This window comes from Scyliorhinus canicula, chromosome 5 (assembly GCF_902713615.1).
Source record: "Scyliorhinus canicula chromosome 5, sScyCan1.1, whole genome shotgun sequence".
In the NCBI taxonomy this organism is placed as follows: Eukaryota; Metazoa; Chordata; class Chondrichthyes; order Carcharhiniformes; family Scyliorhinidae; genus Scyliorhinus; species Scyliorhinus canicula.
This window is the reverse complement of record NC_052150.1, coordinates 211,921,822-211,946,672: the sequence shown is the minus strand read 5'-3', so window position 1 is coordinate 211,946,672 and position 24,851 is coordinate 211,921,822. Positions and strand designations below refer to the sequence as shown.

The following is a 24,851-nucleotide window of genomic DNA, read 5'->3' as shown; positions in this document are numbered from 1 at the left end:
AACCAACTCCGCCAGACACGGAGGAATCTCGTATGAACAGTGGAGACATGGCCAGCCGTCTACTGGCTCACCAGCTGATAAAGCAGGCAGTCACGAGGGAGATAGCGCAGGTGAAGGACAGGAGTGGTAAGCTAGTCACAGTGCCAGACGAGATCAATGAGTCCGTTGCGACTTTCTACCGGGAGTTGTACACCCCTGGACCCCGGAGCAGAACTCGAAGATTAAACGGTTTCTCGATGGGCTGGACATACCAGCTGTGGGTGCGGATAAGAGGCAGGGACTGGGAGCACCACGAGAACAAAATCACGGAGAGCATCAACTCCATGCAGTCGGGGAAGGCACCAGGTCCAGACAGATTCCCCAGTTCCTACAGAAATCTTGTATCCGAGGGGCTGAATGTTCTATTACTGCTCCAATGTTCCTAATTAGGAATGGGCAACAAATGCTGGTCACATTCCGTAAATGAACACACAAAATTTGCAATTTATTCACAATAACCTCTTCCACGTTTAGCACGCACCACTTAAACCCATTTCCTGATTACACTCAATAAATTCTTCCTTTCTGTGGTTTCCCTGGTCCCGTACTGAATTACTTTATGCTAATCCACATGAAACTGCACTTACCTTTTACCCAGCAACCCAACAGATTACCTACACCCTGAATCGGGTTGCATTGTACCCACCGGATTGCAGTCTTAATGAACACAACGTCTTACAGACCAATCTCGTGGCAATTATGCAGGTTTTTGAGATAGTCCAAATTGAACAGGAGCAATACCCTCCACTTGCAGCGGCAGCTTGAGAAGGCAAGTTCTATGCACAACGACAAAACCATTCTATTCATAGATGTAAAATATTTTATTTGTAAATGCTGATCTAATCTGGTTGCACAAACTCCAAAACCCAATAACACTCTTTATACTTCAAAAAAAAAGCTTCTTTTTTCCCAACATTAGATACTATTGTACAGGACAGAAAAAAAACTGTAGGACAAATACTGGTAGGATGTTGGAATATTATTGTACAAGAGAAAAAAAATCCAAGAAACAAATTCATACAACTATTTATCAAGAACTATGTACATTTGATTTCTTCTGCAAGGTAAAAAATACAACATGCCATATACATTACAATTTTATGACCGTTTCATTGAATATAACAGTTTACTGATAATGTGCACACAAACTTCATTTTGAACTTAATAGTTGTGAAGTGTCAGTACCAGTTATTTCTTTTCTGTAAATACAAAATAAAGCTAACCCGGTTCAAAATGCGTATTTTAAACCTCTACAAGCCAACACAAAACAGTGTTTGTTTAAAGAAATGTAAACAAAAACAATCCATACAAATATTATTTTTGTGCCTATTTTCTCATTTATTCCAAAACCCTATTGTCAAAAATCCTGCAGTGTTAGCATAATTACATCTCATAATTTTGCTGAAAAATAAAAACTATCTTTGAGGCTACAACCCTTACATGATTTTTGCTGAATGTATTGCGTCAGCAATCCTCTACCTTTACATCTAAGTTTGCTAAAGGGGCTCTTTGCCACTACCTGGATGTGGTTTGGAACCTAATTCACAGTTGGTTAAAATTGGATATGCCATGTAACCTGACTCAGAGGACTCCACTAAAAGCAAACGGCTGCAGTGTCAGGTAGCATTTGGTCATTTGTTTTTATACTGTTTATTCCTCGCTCTATTTACACTTTGTACAAAGTAACAGGGTTTTTTTTATAATCTGCAGGTAACAGCAGCAGCTTGGCTTTCCTCTACTTTTATTTTTAAAAATAGCTTCATTCACTTATCCAATAAATACAAAAATGTTTCTCTTTTATCATACAGAAATCAAAAAACTACAATAAACTGACTCATGGAATCAAGTATTTTAAATGTTTTTTTTAGTGCAAGTTATTTCCCTTAGCTGTATCCCTAAGGAAGTCATCTCAGTACATTCCTTGTTCAGTGGTGTCTACTTTTAATTATTTATTTATTTATTTATTTTTTAAACTAGAGGGCCTGCCCCTTACAAATAAGGCTGTGGCCAGCACTGTTGATCCTTCCCCTAGCTGGTGAATTCAGTCCTACATTCATAAGTGCCTATCCCTACTTGAAAGCAGGTCAGCCGTTGGTTCTTTTCCTAGTAAAAATCATTTCTCATAGTCGATACAGGACAGTGACTCCAGTGCTAGACCATTTAATAATCTGCTTCCACCTGCATTATAAACAAACAGATGGGGTGACTGGCGACTCCGCCAAGTCTTTAGTTTATGCTTGTTAACAGAACTCTGTGCTGCTGCTGGAGGTGAGGAAAATCATTTGAGAGCTCCAGGCTTATTAAAAAAAAAATCTATTAAGCATCTCTTCCCAGGGACAAGCAACCCCAGAAATATTGCAAGGAATGGGCTTAGTTCATCCATTTGCGGCAGTTAACAGCTCCACAGTGACATGGGATCTTGTGCTGGTCATCTTCAAAATCAAACTTGTAGTCATAGGACAGCTGCAATAGAAAATGTTTCTCGTCAGTGACTGCGTTGAAAAAACAGCTACCAAACACTTAAAAAAGGCTTAAAAACACATTCCACCTCAATTACAAACCAGACCACAGTACAGACCTAGAATTGAAAAGTAAGCAGTCTAAAGTTTACTTTGGCAACAAGTTCCACTATAATGCTGACAATTGAAAGGAAAAAACTCTAACTTCATCAGATTTCCCAAGCCAGGGAGTTTGAAATAAAATGAAAGCGAGTTTGAAAGCCTCAGATAATAACTAACAGTACAGTTAATGGTTTTATTATCGGTAATAAGAGATGCAGGACCAAACACACATTATTGATTTACTTGAAAACTAGCAATGCAGCCGTGAAATGGCTGAGTATTTTCTGCATTTAACAGGATTGAAGTACAGCTCAATTTCTCCATTTGTGGTGAGATATCGGTTACGGACAAATTTATTGTTCGTCTCTAGTTACCTTGAGGTGGTGAGCTTTCTTCTTTAACTGCAGTTCTTATGGCAAGGTGATGCAGAGTACTTTAAACAGGTCAGCATAAAACTACCTGCTGTGGTCACTTATCATTGCTATAGGGGAATGGTTCACTTTTACACCCAAGTTTAAAATATTAATTAAGCTAAATAAATGTAGGGAGGAAAAATGTAGTTTTTGTTCTTAACCCATTTATTTTAGGAAGTCTGTAGTGCATATACTTTAACACAATTCTTTCAAATTGAGAACACCTAATAAAGAGAAAGCAGAACAGGGGGACATAATCTTGAAATTGGAGCTAGGCCATTTAAGGGATGAAATCAAGAGGAGCTCCTTACAAATAAACCGACCAGCTGATTAGATAATGGCTGATTTGCACCTTAACTCCATTCACCTAGCTTTCATTCACATTCCCCGATAACCTTACCCAGTAAATATCTGTCCGTCTCACTCTTCAAAATTTCAGCTGGCCAGTATCCAAAGTCATAGATTCATGGAATCCACGGCACGGAGACAGGCCCTTCGGCCCAAACTGGTCCATGCCAACCAAAAAGCCCATCTAACCTAACCCCATTTGCCTGCATTTGGCCCATATCCCTCTAAACCTTTCCTATCCCAGTATCCGTCCAAATGCCTTTTAAATGTTGTCAATGTCCCTGCCTCAAACACTTCCTCCGGCAGCTCATTCCACATACCACCCTCTGTGTAAAAAAAGTTGCTCCTCAGGTTCCCATGAATTCTTTACCCTCTGAACTTAAACCTATGCCCTCTAGTTCTCAATATCCTGGGGCAGCAGGGTAGCATGGTGTTTAGCATAAATGCTTCACAGCTCCAGGGTCCCAGGTTCGGTTCCCGGCTGGGTCACTGTCTGTGTGGAGTCTGCACGTCCTCCCCCTGTGTGCGTGGGTTTCCTCCGGGTGCTCCGGTTTCCTCCCACAGTCCAAAGATGTGCGGGTTAGGTGGATTGGCCATGCTAAATTGCCCGTAGTGTCCTAATAAAAGTAAGGTTAAGGGGGGGGGGTTGTTGGGTTACGGGTATAGGGTGGATGCGTGGGTTTGAATGGGGTGATCATGGCTCGGCACAACATTGAGGGCTGAAGGGCCTGTTCTGTGCTGTACCGTTCTATGTTCTATCCCAACCACGGGAAAAAGACCGAGTGCATTCACCCCTCCGGAAAAGGAAGTGAATTCCGGATATTCGCTTCTAGGTGTGGGAAAAACTGCTTCCTGATTTCATCCCTTTAATGTCCTAGCTCCAATTTCAAGATTATGCCCTCTTGTTCTGATTTCTCTTCATAGAGGACTTAGCGTATTTGTCAGATATTAAGTTCCTTTATTATTTTAATAATCCTTGTGTATCTAACCTATCACTCCCTTTATTATCTTAAACAACACTATTAAATCACCACTTAAATATCTTAATTTAAGCGAACATAAGCTCAGCTTCCAAACTTGTCCTCCATATTTAACCCAATATTATTCTGATGAATTTGCAATGTATCCCTTCAAGGGTTAATGGTGTTCCCGAGGCCCAGTACCCAAAGCTCATCACAGAATTCTAGACAGGGTCTGACCAAGGCTCTGCACAACTAAAGCATTATTATCCCCATTTTTGTATTCCAATGGACTTGAAATAAATGGAAAACATGCCAGTGTTACCCTTTTTGATCACTTGTTGCACATGTACATTCACTTTTAGTGATTTCTGTATTTGAATACTGAAATTTCTTTACTCCCCCAGAGTTCCTGCCCTGTCCCTATTCAGAACATGATCACATTCTTCTTCCTCAGATCCAAAGCAGATGACTCACATTTCCCAACATTGAACTTCAGCTACCTCAGTTTTGCTTCTACTCGTTAGTCTGCCACCTTTCAATTTGCTGCTCCTGTTTGTTAATTATATAGCTGCTTAGTTGTATTCCACACAAAAGGTATGGTACAGAAAATAGCCATTCAGCCCATCATGTCTGCTCCGGCTAGAGAGAGAAAAAAAAAACTAGCCGATCATTTTTAATCCCATTTTCCAGCACCTGATCCGTGTCCTTGCAGGTTCCAGCGCTTCAGATGCAGATCCAGGTACCTTTTAAATGAGTTCAGTATTTCAGGCTCAACCACCAACTTAGGCAGTGAATTCCAGACACACACTAATCATTCTAACAATTACCGTAAATCTATATCCCCTGGGAACTGACCCCTCAGCTAGGGGAAACAAATCTTTCCTGCCTACCCTGTCATAATTTTATACACCTCACGAGGATCACCCCTCACCCAATCCATTGATACCATCCTGGGGTTGACAGCTACCCTCTTCACTATTAACTGCATGGTTAATTTTTGTGTCATCTGGAAATTTCCCAATAATGCCTCCCACATTTGAGTCCAATTATCAATATATGCAACAGACAGCAAGGGCCGCAAATCTGAACTCTGTGGAACACCACTAGAAACCACTTTCCATTTGCAAAGATATTCCGTGACTATTTGTTTCTCATCACTGAGCCAATTCACCTTGAATCCCATGGGATCTCACTTTGCTGACCAGCCTGCCATGTGGACCTTGTCATATGCCTTACTAAAATCCACGTAGACAACATTCTGTGCACTCCCACCTCCTTGTTGCTTCCTCAAAAAATTGTATTAAGTTAATAAAACATGATCTTCCCCTAACAAAAACATGCTGACTATCCCTGATCAATCCATCCCTTTCTAAGTGACAATTTATCCTGTGTCTCAGAATTGATTCTGTAAATTTCCCAACACCAAAGTCAGACTGACTGGCCTATCCCTAGCATCCTTTTTAAACAATGGTACAATGTTCACAGGGCTCCAAACCTCACCTGTATCCAGTGAGGATTGAAAAATCATATTTCCTCCCTGGCTTCCTTTAACAGCCTATGGTACAATCCATCCGGCCCTGGTGATGTATCCACCTTCAAGGATGTCAGTTTCTCTAGTACTTCTTCTCCCACTATGCTTATTGTATCTAATATTTCACACTCCCCCCAGATCATAGAATGTACAGTGCAGAAGGAGGCCATTCGGCCCACGGAGTCGGCTCCAACCCACTCAAGCCCATGTCTCCTCCACCCTATCCCTTTTACCCAGTAACCCCAATTAACCTTTTTGGACATGAAGGGCAATCCACCTAACCTCCACATCTTTGGACTGTGGGAGGAAACCAGAGCACCTGGAGGAAACCCACGCAGACACAGGGAGAACGTGCAGTCTCCGCACAGACAATGACCAAGCCGGGAATCGAACCTGGGACCCTGGAGCTGTGAAGCAACTGTGCTAACCACTGTGCTACCTTGCTGCCCTGAGGAGGAAGTAAGACAGACTGAAAATTTCCTCTGCAAGTGAGTAAATGTGGTTATGAATGGAAGATGTTTGAAGGGACAGGAAGATGTGGAGTTCCACATTGATCTGTTGTGTTTCCTGTAGTTCACACTGTTCATGGATTAATATTTATAATATGATAAACATTTTTGAGCCAACAGGTTTAGGGCCTCCTTTTTAATGAGAATGCCGACCCCATCCCTCTCCTGAGTGAAGACAGAGTGGAAGAACCCTGCCCATATTTTCAGTATCAACGAACAAGTTACCAAATTAGTCTCTGATAGAGACCCTACCCTTTTCTTAGTTATTCTCTTGCTCTTGATGTACTGATGAAACATCCTTGAGTTTTCTTTGATTTTACCTGCCAATATATTTTCATAAATTCTCTTTGCTTTCCATTTTTACTTCATCCCTGTACTTTCTATATTCCTCTAGAGTTTCTCCAGCATTAGGCTTTTGTGACTGTGATGAGCATTATTTTTCTGCTTTACCTTGGCCTGTATGCTTCTGGATAACCAGGGGCCTGTGGATTTGCCAATAACACCATTTTACTTTGTGGGGATTTGTCTACACTGTGCCCATGGCAGGTGCTGGTCATTGATGGGGAATTCCCCTCTGCAGCACACATGTATACAGGACCAAGTTGAAAATGGATTGGTGGATTGGAGGTTTATGATATGTAATATATGATTGATAAATAAAAATGCTGAAGTGCAGGCTCCAGTTCTCCCCTACTGGCCTGACTGTCTGAATTATAACATCATTCACACAACTTACTGTGCCACCTACTTTAATGCTATCAGCAAACTTGGATATGGAACTGTTCATTCCCTCATTCTTAATGTATGTGCTGAAAACTTAAGGCCCCAGTACAGATCCTTTGGGAAGAAAACTCATTACATCTCAATCAGAAACCAGTCTTTATACCCCCTACTCTGTTTCCTAGCTCCCTAATGACCGATGTTACAAAGTTGCCAACATCAGGCTTGAGATTGAATATGCCGGGTGTCCCTTCTGTACTGTGGAACCTATGCTTAAACCATTAAAATACGTCAGTCAAGAACAAGGGAAATAACCTCAAATAGTTCTCACATTTTTATTTTTATGTTTTTATTCCCAGTACCTCAAGGAGTAAAACATGCCAGGACTAAATGAACTAGATGGCATGAATATTGAGTTCTAAAATATGACTAGTTAATTTTGCATTTTAAGAATGCAGGAGTTGCTTTGATGAAGGCAATAGCATCAGTATAATTTACTGCAATTCAAAAAGGCATTTGACAATGCTCCATACAGAAAGAAATTAAGGAGGAGGAAGTAAGACAGACTGAAAACTGCCTCAGCAATAGTGAGTAAATGTGGTTATAAATGGAAGATGTTTGGAGAGACAGGAACAAGTGGAGTTTCCTGTAGTTCACACTGTTCATGAATTAATATTCATAATATGATAAACATTTTTGAGCCAACAGGTTTAGGGCCATGTGACAAGCATTAAGAGAATCTTTTATTAATTGACATAACGCGGGGGTGTTACTGGCAAGGCTAATAGCAACATTTATCACTGTTAGCACACTGGACTAAATCGCTGGCTTTTAAAGCAGACCAAGGCAAGCCAGCAGCGTGGGTTCAATTCCTGTACCAGCCTCCCTGAACAGGCGCCGGAATGTGGCGACTAGGGGCTTTTCACAGTAACTTCATTGAAGCCTACTTGTGACAATAAGCAATTTTCATTTAATTTCATTTCATCGCTAAGTGCCCTTGGGAAGGTGGTGACAAATACAACCGAGTAACTTTCCCTGCCTTTTCAGAAGGTTGTTAAGAGTCAACCACTTTGCGTGGATCTGGAACTCGGGTAGAGGCGACAGATTTTCTTCCCTAAAGCAACCAGATCGACTTTTACAACAATCCAATAGTTTCATAGTCACAGTTACTGATTCTAGCATTTTATTCCAGATTTGAATGAACTGAAGTTAAATTCCCCAGCCTGGTGGCGCAGTGGTATTGTCACTAGCAATCCAGAAATCGCTGGGGACCCCCCTGGGTTCGAATCCCACCACGGAAGATTGTGAAATTTGAATCGTATTAAAATCTGTAATTAAAAGTTGAATGATTACCCATCTGGTTTACTAATGTCTTTGAAGGAAATCTGCAATCCTCACCTGGTCTGGACATGTAACTCCAGATCTACAGCAATGTGGTTGACTCTTAAATGCTCAAGGGCAATTAAGGATGGACAAAAAGTGCTGGCCCATTAAAGAATTAAAAAAGACGACTAGCTCATAGCCCATTCAAAGGGTGATAGATAGGAATGACAGACCGCTTTTAATCTGGAGAAATCCAAGATTATACATATTGAGACTAACATTTTGTTCATCAGTAAAGATAAAACAGGTAAAACAAAAGTGTCAGGGATGGTAAGTAAGCACTTCAGGAACTATTCTCCACTCTTACCTGAGCAATATCTTTCAGTTAGCTTCATCTTGATGCAGAGAGAACATATATATTTTGAATACAGGATAATGGCGAGTAAGAGTAAAGGTTACGAGGAGAAGCCCGACTTCAATGTTTAAATTAGGGGAAAGCATGATAGAATGGACTCTGGATGGGGTGTGGTTAAAGGACTAAATACAAGTCCTCACCCTGGTCTTGTTTTTTCTCTTATCAAATAGAGGTTTCGACTCGCAGCTGAACAAATACCAATGTAACCCAGAACTCGGTCCTTTTTATTTTCTGTTTCTCTAGGTCCTTCTCCAAAATCAACTGAAATTATTTTTAACATTTTTTCTTGGAATGTGGACATCGCTGGCTAAGCCAGCATTTATTGCCCAACCCTAATTGCCCTCGAGAAGGTGGTGCTGAGCCGACTTCGAAAGTCCATTTGGTGTAGGTACACCCACAGTGCTGTCAGGAAGGGAGAAAGGGAAATTATGATGTTTAACTTCATGTTAGTTACCTGTAGATGCTAATGTAAATGCAGCATTGGTTGATTGTAACTTTATTTCAGGTAAGCATCAGTCAGTGTTAGGCACAGTGGGGGATGTAAAGCAGACCTAATGTCACATGTTGCTTACAAGATCTGACCTACCTCCTCTCCTTTTTGGATCCTTCGGTTGGAACTGATGATTATTTTGTGTCCTTTCTCAAACGTCACCACCTCAGCCACACAATTTGGTGCACAGGAATGATTAATATATCTAAGAGAGATTACAATGCACGTCAAATTATTGGAAACTATTGTGTGAATATAAAAGAAAAATGTCTCAGTAATAACAGCTTACAAAAATATTAATCAGGTTACCACAATTTTGTGGCAGAAGCTTCAAGCTGGCTGGCTCTGTGGACCAGACATCTTTGCTAAATTTAAGTAGAATCTAAATAGATCCATGGGATTAATTAAGGAAACCCAGTTCGCCACATACTAGATTTATACAACTGAATAGGCTGATCCAAATGAGGGACAAGCCATTGGAGCACTGCTCTTTTACTGAAGCAGTGTCCACATTTATGTTGGGAGAACAAAGCCAGGAAGGAGGAGCTTAGCAAATGCTTGCGCTGGCAGAGAGGCGCAGTGGAAACGTGCTGAGCCCTATAACCCCGAGGTCGATGGATCAAAACCATTCTCTGCTAGTTATCTCTGGGCAGCACGGTAGCAGTGGTTAGCACTGTTGCTTCACAGCGCCAGGGTCCCAGGTTTGATTCCCGGCTGGGTCACTGTCTGTGCGGAGTCTGCACGTTCTCCCCGTCTCTGCGTGGGTTTCCTCTGGGTCCTCCGGTTTCCTCCCACAAGTCCCGAAAGATGTGCTTGTTAGGTAATTTGGACATTCTGAATTCTCCCTCCATGTACCTGAACAGGCGCCGGAGTGTGGCGACTAGGGGCTTTTCACAGTAACTTCATTACAGTGTTAATGTGAGCCTACTTGTGACAATAAATTATTAGGCAGCCAAATCCCTAAATAGACTTGAAGCCGAATCAATGATAATCATTTAGTGTTGCTACGTAAGGAACATTGCTTCTTTCTTCAACTTATTTTTTTGAAAATCTGAAGGAGGTGACAATCAGACCAGAACCTTGTATTCTTGCACTAGAGGGATTTTTAACCATGTCACAGGGATGGAGTTATCCACAGTAGAGGCTGAAGATCAGATCTGCTCTGTGCAAGTCAAGGTCCTGCATGCCCGTGGCTAGAGTCAATGCAGCTCAACAAGCCACACCTTCCAACATAATGTGACTGCAGTTTACAAGATGGATAAATGCTGGAAGCCATTGCCAGGTTGATTGCAGTCTTTGCAGAAGAAATAGGGAAAACAGACAAAACAAACTCCCATTGATCCAGGAACAACTAGCAACAGAGACTGAGCAGTGCTGCGCTAACTGCTGGGGTACTGCACAACTGTATGAGTTATTGTGAGATCTATACTGAAACAGGAGACTGATGCTTCAGATACTTACTCATTAAGTGATTTCCAAGGAAAGGTTCAAGACCTTGTTCTAAGTATTAATCATATTTCTAACTACAAAGCAGCAAATTGCCATTACGCTCATTGCCTTTAAACCAGGATTAGCTTCAATTTGAGGATAGTGAACTGGCCTGAAGGATATCTAATCAGAAACAAACCCCATACATAACACAGTTACCAACAGACACACACCACCCTTCCATAAGACCATAAAATATAGGGGCAGAATTAGGCCATTCGGCCCATCAAGTCTGCTGCGCCATTTAATCATGGCTGTGGGCTTCCCTGCCTGCATTGCTGACAAATCACAGGAGAAAGATGATCACTTTGTAGAGCGTGGTCATAATTCTCTCTAATACTTCAGTGGAAACAGGCAGTCTTAAGATGCCACCCTGTCTGTTGAGGGAATTTATTTTTTACACTGCAGCTCTCTAACTGGAGGAGGAAAAAGAAACTGACCTCCAGGGCAGGCCTGTTGTGCAGGTGGGCTGTATCACCCTCTTTCATGGTCGTTTATTATGTCGTCTACAAATTACCTTATTTACTCATTTTAATTCACAGTAGAAAGAATTTCCAAAATACAGTTATGACTTTGCAATCCTGAAGGAGTGGCAAACATTTGGGATCGTTTCCAGCATTTGGAGATTTTTAAAATGCAGATGGATGCTATTAGCATTGGAGACTGCTGGATTTTGGTGCAGTAGTGTGTAGTTTTACATTCCACTTTGAGATGACTTCTGATGGGCGAAATAACCATGTATTTTGTAACAGAAATGGGGAGCAGTAACTCTACCTCCTGACTTCCCATGTCAGCATGGGCCTGGATCCTGGAGCCTCACCAATTGTTGGGCATTCCCTGCAAGGCCATAGGTCCTTGGTAAAAAGAATTTGTCGGCTGTGAGGACGCCAGGTAGGGTCCTCAACCTTGTGGGCCCTCCCTGGCGCATGAGCTTTAGGTGCGGCTTGAAGGAGGGTGCTCAACCAGGGGCACGACCCAGAGGACATAGTTGAGCCTGCAGCCCGGGGCTGTAGCCTGGATCCCAGAGCACGGGCTGCAGCCTGGATCCCAGAGTGCGGGGCTGTAGCCTGGTCCCAGAGCGCGGGGCTGTAGCCTGGTCCCAGAGCGCGGGGCTGTAGCCTGGATCCCAGAGTGCGGGGCTGTAGCCTGGTCCCAGAGCGCAGGGCTGTAGCCTGGTCCCAGAGCGCAGGGCTGTAGCCTGGTCCCAGAGCGCAGGGCTCTAGCCTGGATCCCAGAGCACGGGCTGTAGCCTGGATCCCAGAGTGCGGGGCTGTAACCTGGATCCCAGAGTGCGGGGCTGTAACCTGGATCCCAGAGCGCGGGGCTGTAACCTGGATCCCAGAGTGCGGGGCTGTAGCCTGGATCCCAGAGTGCGGGGCTGTAGCCTGGATCCCAGAACGCGGGGCTGTAGCCTGGATCCCAGAGTGCGGGGCTGTAGCCTGGATCCCAGAGCGCAGGGCTGTAGCCTGGTCCCAGAGCACGGGGCTGTAGCCTGGATCACAGAGTGCGGGGCTGTAGCCTGGATCCCAGAGCGCAGGGCTGTAGCCTGGATCCCAGAGCGCAGGGCTGTAGCCTGGATCCCAGAGTGCGGGGCTGTAGCCTGGATCCCAGAGCGCAGGGCTGTAGCCTGGTCCCAGAGCGCAGGGCTGTAGCCTGGATCCCAGAGTGCGGGGCTGTAGCCTGGATCCCAGAGCGCAGGGCTGTAGCCTGGTCCCAGAGCGCAGGGCTGTAGCCTGGTCCCAGAGCGCAGGGCTGTAGCCTGGATCCCAGAGCGCAGGGCTGTAGCCTGGATCCCAGAGTGCAGGGCTGTAGCCTGGTCCCAGAGCGCAGGGCTGTAGCCTGGTCCCAGAGCGCAGGGCTGTAGCCTGGTCCCAGAGCGCAGGGCTGTAGCCTGGATCCCAGAGCGCAGGGCTGTAGCCTGGATCCCAGAGCGCAGGGCTGTAGCCTGGATCCCAGAGCGCAGGGCTGTAGCCTGGATCCCAGAGCGCAGGGCTGTAGCCTGGTCCCAGAGCGCAGGGCTGTAGCCTGGTCCCAGAGCGCAGGGCTGTAGCCTGGTCCCAGAGCGCAGGGCTGTAGCCTGGTCCCAGAGCGCAGGGCTGTAGCCTGGTCCCAGAGTGCGGGGCTGAAGCCCAGAGCGCAGGGCTGTAGCCTGGTCCCAGAACGCAGGGCTGTAGCCTGGATCCCAGAGTGCGGGGCTGTAGCCTGGATCCCAGAGTGCGGGGCTGTAGCCTGGATCCCAGAGCGCGGGGCTGTAGCCTGGATCCCAGAGCGCGGGGCTGTAGCCTGGATCCCAGAGTGCGGGGCTGTAGCCTGGATCCCAGAGTGCGGGGCTGTAGCCTGGATCCCAGAGCGCAGGGCTGTAGCCTGGTCCCAGAACGCAGGGCTGTAGCCTGGATCCCAGAGTGCGGGGCTGTAGCCTGGTCCCAGAGTGCAGGGCTGTAGCCTGGTCCCAGAGAAAGGTTCGGAGAAGATGGTAAAGCCTCAGCTCCTGCAAGGACTGAAGGAGGGATGGGGTCCTCGAGGTAGGAAAGATAGGGAAAATAAGATACAGAGAGCAGGACAGCAGCAAGGAGCTGGTGGGCGAGTGGCAGCGTTCAGGAGGCAAGGCTACAGCGAATGCAGACCCATGCCTCTGGCGGACAGGGAAGTGACAGCGGAGCAGGTGAACCGTTGTGGAAGATCCAGGTGGAAGACCTAGACTGCAACCCCAAGTCCAAGAGGCCACAAGGAATCATATCTGGGAGGCAAGGTAATCTCGGTTGCATGGTCACAGACAGTTAGCAACATCAGCGCCACCAACTAAACTTTGCTACCGAGCTGATTAAAGATTTTTTTAAAAAAAATTTTATTCTTCTTTTTCACATTTTCTCCCAAATTTACACCCACCAACAACAAACAATAATCAGTAACAAATATGTCAATCCCCATGTCAATAACAACAATCCCATCCTCCCACCAAACCTCAAAAATTAGCCCGTATGTTCACATAAGCAAATGGCAAAAAGGAATCGGGAATCACCCATAGTCACGATCAACACACACCGCCCCCTCCCCCCAACCCTCCCACCCACTCCATCCAACTAATGTTCGATGTTATCCAGTTCTTGAAAGTGCATGATGAATAATGCCCATGAATTGTAGAACCCCTCCATCCTTCCCCTCAGTTCAAACTTAACCTTCTCAAGAATCAAGAATTCCAACAGGTTCCCCCCGCCACGCCAGGGCACAGGGTGGAGAGGCCGCTCTCCATCCAAGCAGGATCCGCCTTCGGGCGATCTGCCTCTGCATCCGTTTCCAACCCTGCCTGGTCCAACACCCCGAATATGGCCTCCCGAGGGCCCGGGTCCAGTTTCACGTGCACCACTTTAGAAATTACCCTAAAAACCTCCTTCCAATAATCCTCTAGCTTTGGACAGGACCAAAATATATGAACGTGATTAGCGGGGTCCCCCCTGCAATGTTCACACACATCAAGGATAACCCTAAAGCTTTCTATAGATATGTCAGGAATAAAAGAATGACTAGGGTAAGAGTAGGGCCAGTCAAGGACAGTAGTGGGAAGTTGTGCGTGGAGTCCGAGGAGATAGGAGAGATGCTAAATGAGTATTTTTCGTCTGTATTCACACAGGAAAAAGACAATGTTGTCGAGGAGAATACTGAGATACAGGCTACTAGACTAGAAGGGCTTGAGGTACATAAGGAGGAGGTGTTAGCAATTCTGGAAAGTGTTAAAAAGTCCCCTAGGCCGGATGGGATTTATCCTAGGATTCTCTGGGAAGCTAGGGAGGAGATTGCTGAGCCTTTGGCTTTGATATTTAAGCCATCTTTGCCTTCAGGAATAGTGCCATAAGACTGGAGGATAGCAAATGTTGTCCCCTTGTTCAAGAAGGGGAGTAGAGACAACCCCGGTAACTATAGACCAGTGAGCTTAACTTCTGTTGTGGGCAAAGTCTTGGAAAGGTTTAGAAGAGATAGGATGTATAATCATCTGGAAAGGAATAATTTGATTAGAGATAGTCAACATTGTTTTGTGAAGGGTAGGTTGTGCCTCACAAACCTTATTGAGTTCTTTGAGAAGGTGACCAAACATGTGGATGAGGGTAAAGCAGTTGATGTGGTATATATGGATTTCAGTAAAGCGTTTGATAAGGTTCCCCACGGTAGGCTATTGCAGAAAATACGGAGGCATGGGATTCAGGGTGATTTAGCAATTTGGATCAGAAATTGGCTAGCTGGAAGAAGACAAAGGGTGGTGGTTGATGGGAAATGTTCAGACTGGTGTCCAGTTACTAGCGGTGTACCACAAGGATCTGTTTTGGGGCTGCTGCTGTTTGTCATTTTTATAAATGACCTGGAGGAGGGCGTAGAAGGATGGGTGAGTAAATTTGCAGATGACACTAAAGTCGGTGGAGTTGTGGACAGTGCAGAAGGATGTTACAAGTTACAGAGGGACATAGATAAGCTGCAGAGCTGGGCTGACAGGTTGCAAATGGAGTTTAATGCAGAAAAGTGATTCATTTTGGAAGGAATAACAGGAAGACAGAGTACTGGGCTAATGGTAAGATTCTTGGTAGTGTGCATGAGCAGAGAAATCTCGGTGTCCATGTCCATAGATCCCTGAACGTTGCCACACAGGTTGAGAGGGTTGTTAAGAAGGCGTACGGTGTGTTAGCTTTTATTGGTAGAGGAATTGAGTTTCGGAGCCATGAGGTCATGTTGCAGTTGTACAAAACTCTGGTGCGGTCACATTTGGAGTATTGCGTGCAGTTCTGGTCGCCGCATTATAGGAAGGATGTGGAAGCATTGGAAAGGGTACAGAGGGAGATTTACCAGGATGTTGCCTGGTATGGAGGGAAGATCTTACGAGGAAAGGCTGAGGGACTTGAGGCTGTTTTCGTTAGAGAGAAGGTTAAGAGGAGACTTAATTGAGGCATACAAGATGATCAGAGGATTAGATAGGGTGGACATTGAGAGCCTTTTTCCTCGGATGGTGATGTCTAGCATGAGGGGACATAGCTTTAAATTGAGGGGAGATAGATATAGGACAGATATCAGAGGTAGGTTCTTTACTCAGAGAGTAGTAAGGGCGTGGAATGCCCTGCCTGCAACAGTAGTGGACTCGCCAACACTAGCATTCAAATGGTCATTGGATAGGCATATGGACGATAAGGGAATAGTGTACATGGGCTTTAGAGGGGTTTCACAGGTCGGCGCAACATCGAGGGCCGAAGGGCCTGTACTGCGCTGTAATGTTCTAACTTCTACTCCTTTAAAGAATTGGCTCATCCTTGTGAGGTGTGCTCGGTCTACCACCTTCAGTTGTATCAACCCCAACCCTGCGCACGAGGTGGAGGCATTCACTCTCTGGAGCACCTCACTCTAGAACCCCTGCTCCATATCCTCTCCCAACTCTTCCTCCCACTTTGCTTTGATCCCTTCCAGTGGTGCCTTCTCCTCTTCCAAAATAGCTCCGCAAACCGCTGACACTACCCCCTTCTCCAGTCCCCCTGTCGTCAGCACCTCCTCCAGCAATGTGGAGGCGTGCTCCACCGGGAAGCTCTGTATCTCCTTCCTGGCAAAATCACGAACCTGCATGTATCTAAACATTTCCCCCTGCGCCAGCCCATACTTCGCTTCCAGCTCCTTCAGCCCTGCAAACCGACCCCTAAGAAACAAATCTTTTAATGTTTTAATCCCCTTCTCCTCCCATTTTCAAAAATTTCCATCCCACCTCCCTGGCTCAAATCTCTGGTTCCCCCGAATCGGCATTTCCCTTGACCCTGCCCCCAATCCGAAGTGTTACATAGAAAATAGAATGTACAGTGCAGAAGGAGGCCATTCAGCCCATCAAGTCTGCACCAACCCACTTAAGCCCTCACGTCCACCCTATCCCTGTAACCCAATAACCCCTCCCAACCTTTTATTTGGTCACTAAGGGCAATTTATCATGGCCAATCCAACTAACCTGCACGTCTTTGGACTGTGGGAGGAAACCGGAGGACCCGGAGGAAACCCACGCAGACACGGGGAGAAAGTGCAGACTCTGCACAGACAGTGACCCAGCGGGGAATCGAACCTGGGACCCTGGCACTCTGAAGTCACAGTGCTATCCACTTATGCTACCCTGCTGCCCCAAAAATTGGCGAAACTGCCTCCAAATTCTCAATGAAGCTATTCTTCCCGGACTCCCTGAGTACTTCCCTGGGGCTATCGGGAGCGGCGCTGTTGCTAGTGCTTTCAGCCCCGACCCCCTGCACAAACTCTCCACCATTCTGACCCATTGGGAATCAACCCCTCTGACCCAGCTCTGCATCTTCTCCTCATTCGCCGCCCAGTAGTAATACATCAGATTCGGAAGACCCAAACCCCCTGCCTGCCTTCCCCCTCTGTAGCAGCACCTTTCTAACTCTGGCCACCTTCCCTCCCCATATGAACAAAGTAATCTTTCCCTCAATCTCTCTGAAAAAAGCCTTTGGCAGGAAAATCATCAGGCATTGAAAAATAAACAGAAATCATGACAGCACGTTCATTTTAACCGCCTGTACCTGACCCACCAGCGACACGAGCTGATTAAAGATTAAAGTCAACTCTCGATAGTAAACTGCAGGATCTGGACTATTGGTAACACAGCTCGTTCCTCTAGGTTAAGTTCTTCCATTAATGTTTGTAAAGATTTGATGTCAGTGGAATAAAAGAACCCGGTTTTACAATTTTTGTGCTGCCCATATGCTTGAATCTCACGTAATACTTGTCCTAACTTTTTTGTGCAGGTTAAAAATGAAAAAGGTTCCATTTCCTTTTCATTAGTAACACTACTGTCTGCAGTTTTGAGGCGGTTACAGACAACATGTAATTTTACTTCAAGGCTATAGTATGGCAGGTACAAGAATGTTTTATGATTTACTGCTTTATAAATGGGCCTATTGTAAAATACTGCATGATGTTTACAAGGCTGGAGTGAAGGAAAGGGCAGCATCTATATGTCAATAAAAATGTGTACCTCATACAAATGCATTCAGCGCACTCACAAACTACTACTGCACACTGAATATTCTGAAGAATTTTAGCAATTAGTGAGTGAGAGAGAGTTAGCAATTTCCAGTTCCAGGAGCAAGATTGCCAGGCCAATGGGGAGGGGGTAATGACTCACTCCAATTTTATTTTCACAAACACTTACCTTGCAGGACCTCCCGTCAATGTTGCATCAATAACGTGATCACTGTCAATGCGAAACATGTACACTCCACGGTTCTATGAACAGGGCAAGAAAGAATAAGTGCTATTTGAGGTTTTACATACAGTTTGCATTAATATAATGTAATGAATGCAATATTCAATCCCAAAGTGTCTAACAAGTGTTATCAAACAATATTTAACACCGATCCATCTGAGATTAGGACAGATGACCAGAAGTTTGGTCAAAGACACAGAAACATAGAAAATAGGAGGACTTGGTTATTTGCCACCCCCCTCCCCGAGCCATTCAATTTGATATTTTTAATATTTACAGATCTATCAATCTCGGTTTGGAAAATGCTCAATGGAAGAGCCTCCACAACCCTTCAGGGTGGAGATTTCCACATATTCCCAACCTTCAGAGTGGGGAAATTCCTCATCCGAGCCTCCCTCTTTGTTCCCTGGCTCTTGACCCCCATCCCATCCAGGGGTAACATCCATTCTGCATCTACCCTGTAAGAATGTTATGTTTCAATTAATTCACCTTGCATTTTTCTAAACTCCAGAGAATACAAACCCAGTCTCCTTAGTCTCTCCTTATAGGACAATCGTGCCGTGCCAAAGATCAGTTTGGGGAACCTTCAATGCACTCCCTCTATGACAAGCATATTCTTCCTCAGATAGAGACCAAAACTACACGCAATACTCTGGATGCAGTTTCACCAAGGGTTGATACAATTGCAACATTCTTTATTTCCATGCTTAGAAACATAGAAAAAATAGGAGCAGGAGGAGGCCATTGGCTTTTCAAGGCCACTCTGACATTCATTATGAATGCAGACTATTTATTAAGTGATGGCTGATCATCCAACGAAATAGCCTAATCCCGCTTTCCCCCTTATCCTTTGATCCCCTTCACTCTAAGTGCTGTATCTAACTGCTTCTTGAAAACATGCAATGTTTTGGTCTCAACTGCTTCCTGTGGTAATGAATTCCACCGGCTCACCACTCTCTGGGTGAAGAAATTTCTCCTCATCTTTGTCCTAAATGGTCAACCCGTATCATCAGACTGTGATCCCCAGTTCTGGTGCCCTCATATCTTCTTACGATAAAGGCCAATTGTGTGCTGCACCTGCATGTCAACTTTCAATGACTCATGGACCAGGACACCCAGGTCCCTCTGGATATCAACACTTCCTAATCTCTCATCACTTAGCAAATAGTCTGCATTTCTGTTTTTCCTACCAAAATGGATAACTTCACATTTTTGCACATTGTATTCCATTTAATAATAATCTTTATTAGCGTCACAAGTAGGCTTACGTTAACACTACAATGAAGTTACCCGACTTGGGTCACTGTCTGCGCGGAGTCTGCATGTTCTCCTTGTTTGTTGGATGAATTGGACATTCTGAATTCTCCAACAGTGTACCCGAATAAGCGTCAGAGTGTGATGACCAGGGGATTTTCACAAATGGATAACTTCACGTTTTTGCACATTATATTCCATTTGGGGACTTGTGGGAGGAAACCGGAGCACCCGGAGGAAACCTGCGCAGACACGGGGAGAAAGTGCAGATTCCGCACAGACAGTGACCCAAGCCGGGAATCGAACCCGGGTCCCTGGTGCTGTGAAGCAACAGCGCTAACCACTGTGCTACCAAAGGAGCTATCCAACCATCTGAGTTAATTGACCCTATTGTGAGAAATATGCAAAAACAAGACAGAATTTTGAGGTACTACATTATGGAAACTATCAAAGCAGGCAATGAAAGCTCAACATACGTTACTAGAAAAATCCCTCTGTTTAATTTAGACAATTATCCTGGCACCAGGTAGTTACTAATCCTGCATTTTTCCATCTGCACAGGAAAACCAAGTTTAGGGGGCAGCAAGGTGGCGCAGTTGTTAACACTGCTGTCTCACGGCACAGAAGACCCGGGTTCGATCCTGGCCCCGGGTCATTGTGTGTGGAGTTTGCACATTTTCCCCGTGTTTGCGTGGGTCTCACCCCCGGAAATCAAAAAGTTGTGTAAGGTAGGTGAAGTGGCCACGCTAAATTGGCCCTTAATTGGAAAAAAAAGTCAGGTACTCTAAATTTATAAAAAAAGGAAAACCTCAAGTAATAATAATAATAATCACTTGTCACAAGTAGGCTCAATTAAGTTACTGTGAAAAGCCCCTGGTCGCTACATTCCAGCATCTGTTCAGGGAGGTCGGTTCGGGAATTGAATCCACGCTGCTGCCTTGTTCTGCATTACAAGCCAGCTATTTAGCCCAGTGTGCTAAACCAGCCCCTATAGGGGCTACCCTGCACAACCTTTTGGTTTCTGGGGGTGAGACCCATGCAGACATGGGCAGAATGTGCAAACTCCACACACAGTGACCCGGGGCCAGGATCGAACCTGGGTCTTCGGTGCCGTGAGACAGCAGTGGTGCAAGCTGGCACAAAGTGTATCACTGCCGTCCTCCTGAAATGAGCAAAATGTCTTCTAGATAAGGCAGCTGCAGTAATGTACTGGACTCTTTGAAAAAGGCACTCAGATGCAGTGAAAGGAATAACTGTCTGGCTCTCTGGAAGAATTGGAGCAAATGTATTTGCTCATCTTAACTATGATGAGTCCATTGTGTTTCTCACTGGGGCTAGAATTTCCACAGTGTATTTAGCTTGGAGTATAAGCCAATGTGATATAAAGCTGGTGACAATCACAAAGCTCTCTCCGAAGTCAAAAAAATCACTTTAACGTGCTTGCCTGGTACAGATGAATTAATAATCAAATTAGCACAGGCAACTGGAGGAGTATTCCATCGGGAATACAAGGTTTTTAGAAGTTAGATTTCTTAAAATCTTTCTGTAGAGAGAGATGACAGACAATGTCAATAATAGTGAAAGTACAGCACTCATTTTCAGTTTTGGCTTTTCCTTCTTTCTTCCCCATCACTTCTCATTTCTAAGAACATAGGCACAGTACATGACAATTTAATCTAGGTTGACACTGCATTATCATACTGAGTGTGCAGATGCCATCATGTCACCTGCTTGTCCATGTGATTCACATGGATGTTAAATATCTCAGTGCAGAATTCCAAGAGGAACATAGAAATCGGGCTCCCCTACCTCAACTAAGATTATGAGAAACAGATTGGCAAATGGCCAAATCACATAGCAATAAATGGACTCTGCTGTATATTCATTGCACTTTTGAGATATCGGAAAGATGTAATAAGGCACTATATTTACGATACAACTGATGCAGTTTGTGATTTTTCTGGGAACACACAGAATTGTGTCATACAAGGTAACACGGTAGCACAGTGGTTAGCACTGCTACATCAAAGCGCCAGTCAACCGGGTCAAATCCGGCCTTGGGTCACTGTGTGTGTGGAGTTTGCATGTTCTCCCCATGTCTGAGTGGGTTTCCTCCGGGTGCTCCGGTTTCCTCCCACAATCCAAAGATGTGGTTAGGTGGCGGTACGGGGATAGGACTGGTGATTGGGTCTGGGGAGGGTACTCTTTCAGAGGGTCGGTGCAGACTCGCTGGGCCGAATGGTCTCCTTCAAATTAACTGTAGGTTAATTTGTTAATAACCTTTTCAAGGGAAAGTGTGTGCACTGGGAGAGCACATGTCCCATGTTGGTTTGCGGTCCTCAAGAGGTTTTCTATCATTAAAGTTACTTTTTTTCTATTCATTCAGGGGATGTGGGCATTGCTGGTAAGGGCAGCCATTATTGCCCATCCCTAATTGGCTTTGAGGAGGTGGCAGGTACACTGACTGTATTGTTATTTAGGAAGTTCCAGGATATTGATGATGGCGTTCCCATATACCTGCTGCCCTTGTTCTTGGTGATAGAAATCATAGGTTTGGAAGGTGTTGGCCGAGTTAAAACCATAGAACTGCCATAGTGAAGGAGACCATTCAAAAGCCTACCATTCAAGCTCATTGTGTCTGCATCGACCCTCTGAAAGAGTACCCTACTTGGGCTCACTCCCCTGCCTAAAGGGGAGGCTGGTACGGGAATCGAACCGTGCTGCTGGCCTGCTTTAAAAGCCAGCGATTTAGCCTGGTGAGCTAAACCAGCCCCTGTTGTACTTCATCAACTGTAAAGTATGCTTTGCGGTATCCCGAGGTCACAAAAGTTGATATAAATCTAAGTCTTTCTTTCACGAGTGTCCTACTGGAAAAGTTAAACTTCCACAAAGTGTAAAATAGTGAAGCTGTTTAACCTTTTACAGCACAATGCTTTGGACACCTCTAACCCAGTGTGAGCTGTAACTTGAGGTGGGGGAGGTGGGAGGAGTGGGGATGATGGTGGGGGAAATTCAAATCCGGATGGGATAAAGTCCTTTGCAGGTTGTATGAACATATGCAATTAGTTTCAGATCGGGATATAGAAGTGAAAAACGTACAGGGTTGGAACAGAATCTTGCTAAGATAGAGGAACAAGCATGAATAACCCAGTGGAAACAGAAAATGGCATCCCCTGTTAAAATCTAACACTGACTACATATTTATATGGCTGTTTTCTATTCCGTGTTCACCCGTTGAGAAGTGAGCTGTGCAACAACATCCAAACCAACAAACAGCAAATGCATAGATCACCTGTGATTCATAAAGTTTCTCCCGTCTGTTAGCCACTTCATTACGAATGATTGTTCCAATGTACTCAATGACCATGGTATGTTTCTCAATGTCTCGGGCAGCATACAAACCAAGGCCCTAAAATAAAAATCACTGCAGTTAAACATGCTTGCAGCTCATCTAATTCACATTTCTCAGAATAAGAAAGCAGAATTTTTGGTCACAAGGTCCAGCAATAACATACGAGAGTAATACTGAACCAACTACACATCGGGTTGGATTACTCTGCCCCGCCCATCGCTGATTGCCACGGGTGAGACGCGTACAATGGAAAAGCTCATTGACCTTGGGCAAGATTCTCCTGCGCAGGCTGGAGGGGCCGGAAAATCCTGCCCATAATGTCCGCTTGAAAGAAAAAAGGTACACCAGACACCACAGTATTTTTGGAACTTGGCTTTGAAGAGTTCCATTGAACACAATCCACTGAATTCCCAGAAAGAAAAGAAAAATTGGGAGAAATTAGCCAATTCAGTATAAGTGCATTGCACAATGTAGATTAATTTAACCCCATGGTCTTTCCAGATATGAATACAATTGTTACTTATGTAGAACCTGGAAGCACTTTAAAAAAAAACACCAACAAATAATTCCCGATTAATGTCACACTGGTAACTACCAACAGATGATGTGAAGGCTTTTATTTAAATTGAACTAGATCCTCAAGATAAATTCCGACAAGATATTTCCCCCAATCAGGATAAGGATGACAGAAACCTTGTCTGATCATTGTTTTGGCTCTAGGCACTGTCATTCCAATGCACCACACCATTGGGAGCACAATAATCACAACACATTCTTAGCTGTTCTATTCTACAAGTGGGAATAAAATGCTCTTCACTTTTCATTAACAGAACACTGACCTGAATCCGAGAACGGGCCAGGTACACGTTAATCTTCCATTCGGTCTTCATTTTGCGATACTGAGAAGATTTGGAATGGACGAATTGCTTGCTATAAGGTGCATTCAGTTCTCCCGTAACTGTGCTCTGAAATGACTTGGACGTACTGGTACTGTTCAGTGTGTGCGGCCTAGCAGGATTTGGCACGAAACAGAGAGATAGAGAAAAAACAGAGGGAAGAAAAAAAATTCTGAAGTTCCTTTTGGTCAATAGAATAATAAGAGCAAACAGCCAGAAATATTTTTATTTCTTGGGAAGCAGATGTGAAGGGAAATATAGCACATGCAATAGGGAAAGCTGAGCAACTCAACCAGCAAGGACACATACACTAACCATGGTAAACAGTAAGGGTGCAATAATCCAGTAGGAACCAATAGTTCAGTAAGAATGAGTAAAAGAGGTTAGTTTGACATTTGTTGAGGGAAAGAAGGGGCTGTTTACAATAACCAATATTTTCAGCCATTTCAATTACATGATTTTTCGTTTTAAGCCCTAATTCTTTCCCCTCCCTCTTCAAGACCGATTCACAACACTTAAAGCAGAATTTAGACAAACACAAGCAGCAACAAATTACAGAAGAAATGGGACATGAATTATACTCTTAGTGTGGAACTTGCAGTTACACAGGCACAGTGAGCCAAAAAAAAGTTCATTTGTTGCCTTATACAATTCTACATTGGGAAGGCACTATTGGGGCAGCATGGTGGCAGTGGTTAGCACTGCTGCCTCACGGTGCCGAGGACCCGGGCTCGATCCCGGCCCTGGGATCACTATCCATGTGGAGTTTTCACATTCTCCCAGTGACTGCGTGGGTCTCACCCCATAGCCCAAAGATGTGCAGGTTGAGGGGAATTGTCCACACTAAACTGCCCCTTAATTGGGAAAAAAAGAATTGGGTACTCTAAATTTACTTTAAAAAAGGGCACTATTTATGGCTGAGTAACATTTCGATAGGAACAGGGAACCTGGATAATCCATGATGGCAAATATTTGAAAATAATGATTTCCCAAAAGTGATGGATTAATAATCTGCACTTTACTGCCGCACCACTTAGTAAACAGAAGGATGCCATTAGAAAGCAGAGCAAGCAATGCAACCTGCAACCCTACAACTATGTGAAGTTGAAAACAAAAATACCTTAACACAAACCTCTTGACATGGGAACTCATCTTGGGTTCGGAACGGGCGCTGCCTGAAGGATTTATTGCAAGTGGAAGTTCCATCAATGGATTGCGACCATATCGAAAAGTGTAGTTTTCACAGTTCTCTACTCCAGGTAGCTGCAATATAAAAAAAAAATCAACACCAGGTTGCACAAAATCAACCAATTGAAATT

At 44.5% G+C, this 24,851-nt stretch overlaps 1 protein-coding gene across 10 annotated transcripts in view; it reads right to left on the bottom strand.

The window, feature by feature from the left end:
- Positions 1-841: 841 nt before the first annotated feature.
- The window catches only part of kmt2ca (lysine (K)-specific methyltransferase 2Ca), a 537,383-nt gene continuing 513,373 nt past the window's right edge, over positions 842-24,851 (bottom strand). For 7 of the 10 annotated variants that reach the window (XM_038798420.1, XM_038798416.1, XM_038798423.1 and 4 more), the window contains 6 exons: positions 24,653-24,795; positions 23,476-23,644; positions 22,577-22,693; positions 17,977-18,050; positions 9,408-9,516; positions 842-2,502 (listed from right to left, as the gene is read on the bottom strand). In XM_038798420.1, coding sequence (XP_038654348.1) covers positions 2,410-2,502; positions 9,408-9,516; positions 17,977-18,050; positions 22,577-22,693; positions 23,476-23,644; positions 24,653-24,795 — 705 coding nt within the window. In that variant the 3' untranslated portion in view covers positions 842-2,409. The remainder of the gene's footprint in view (positions 2,503-9,407; positions 9,517-17,976; positions 18,051-22,576; positions 22,694-23,475; positions 23,645-24,652; positions 24,796-24,851) is intronic. The other 3 variants (XM_038798419.1, XM_038798426.1, XM_038798427.1) reach the window with 1 other exon arrangement.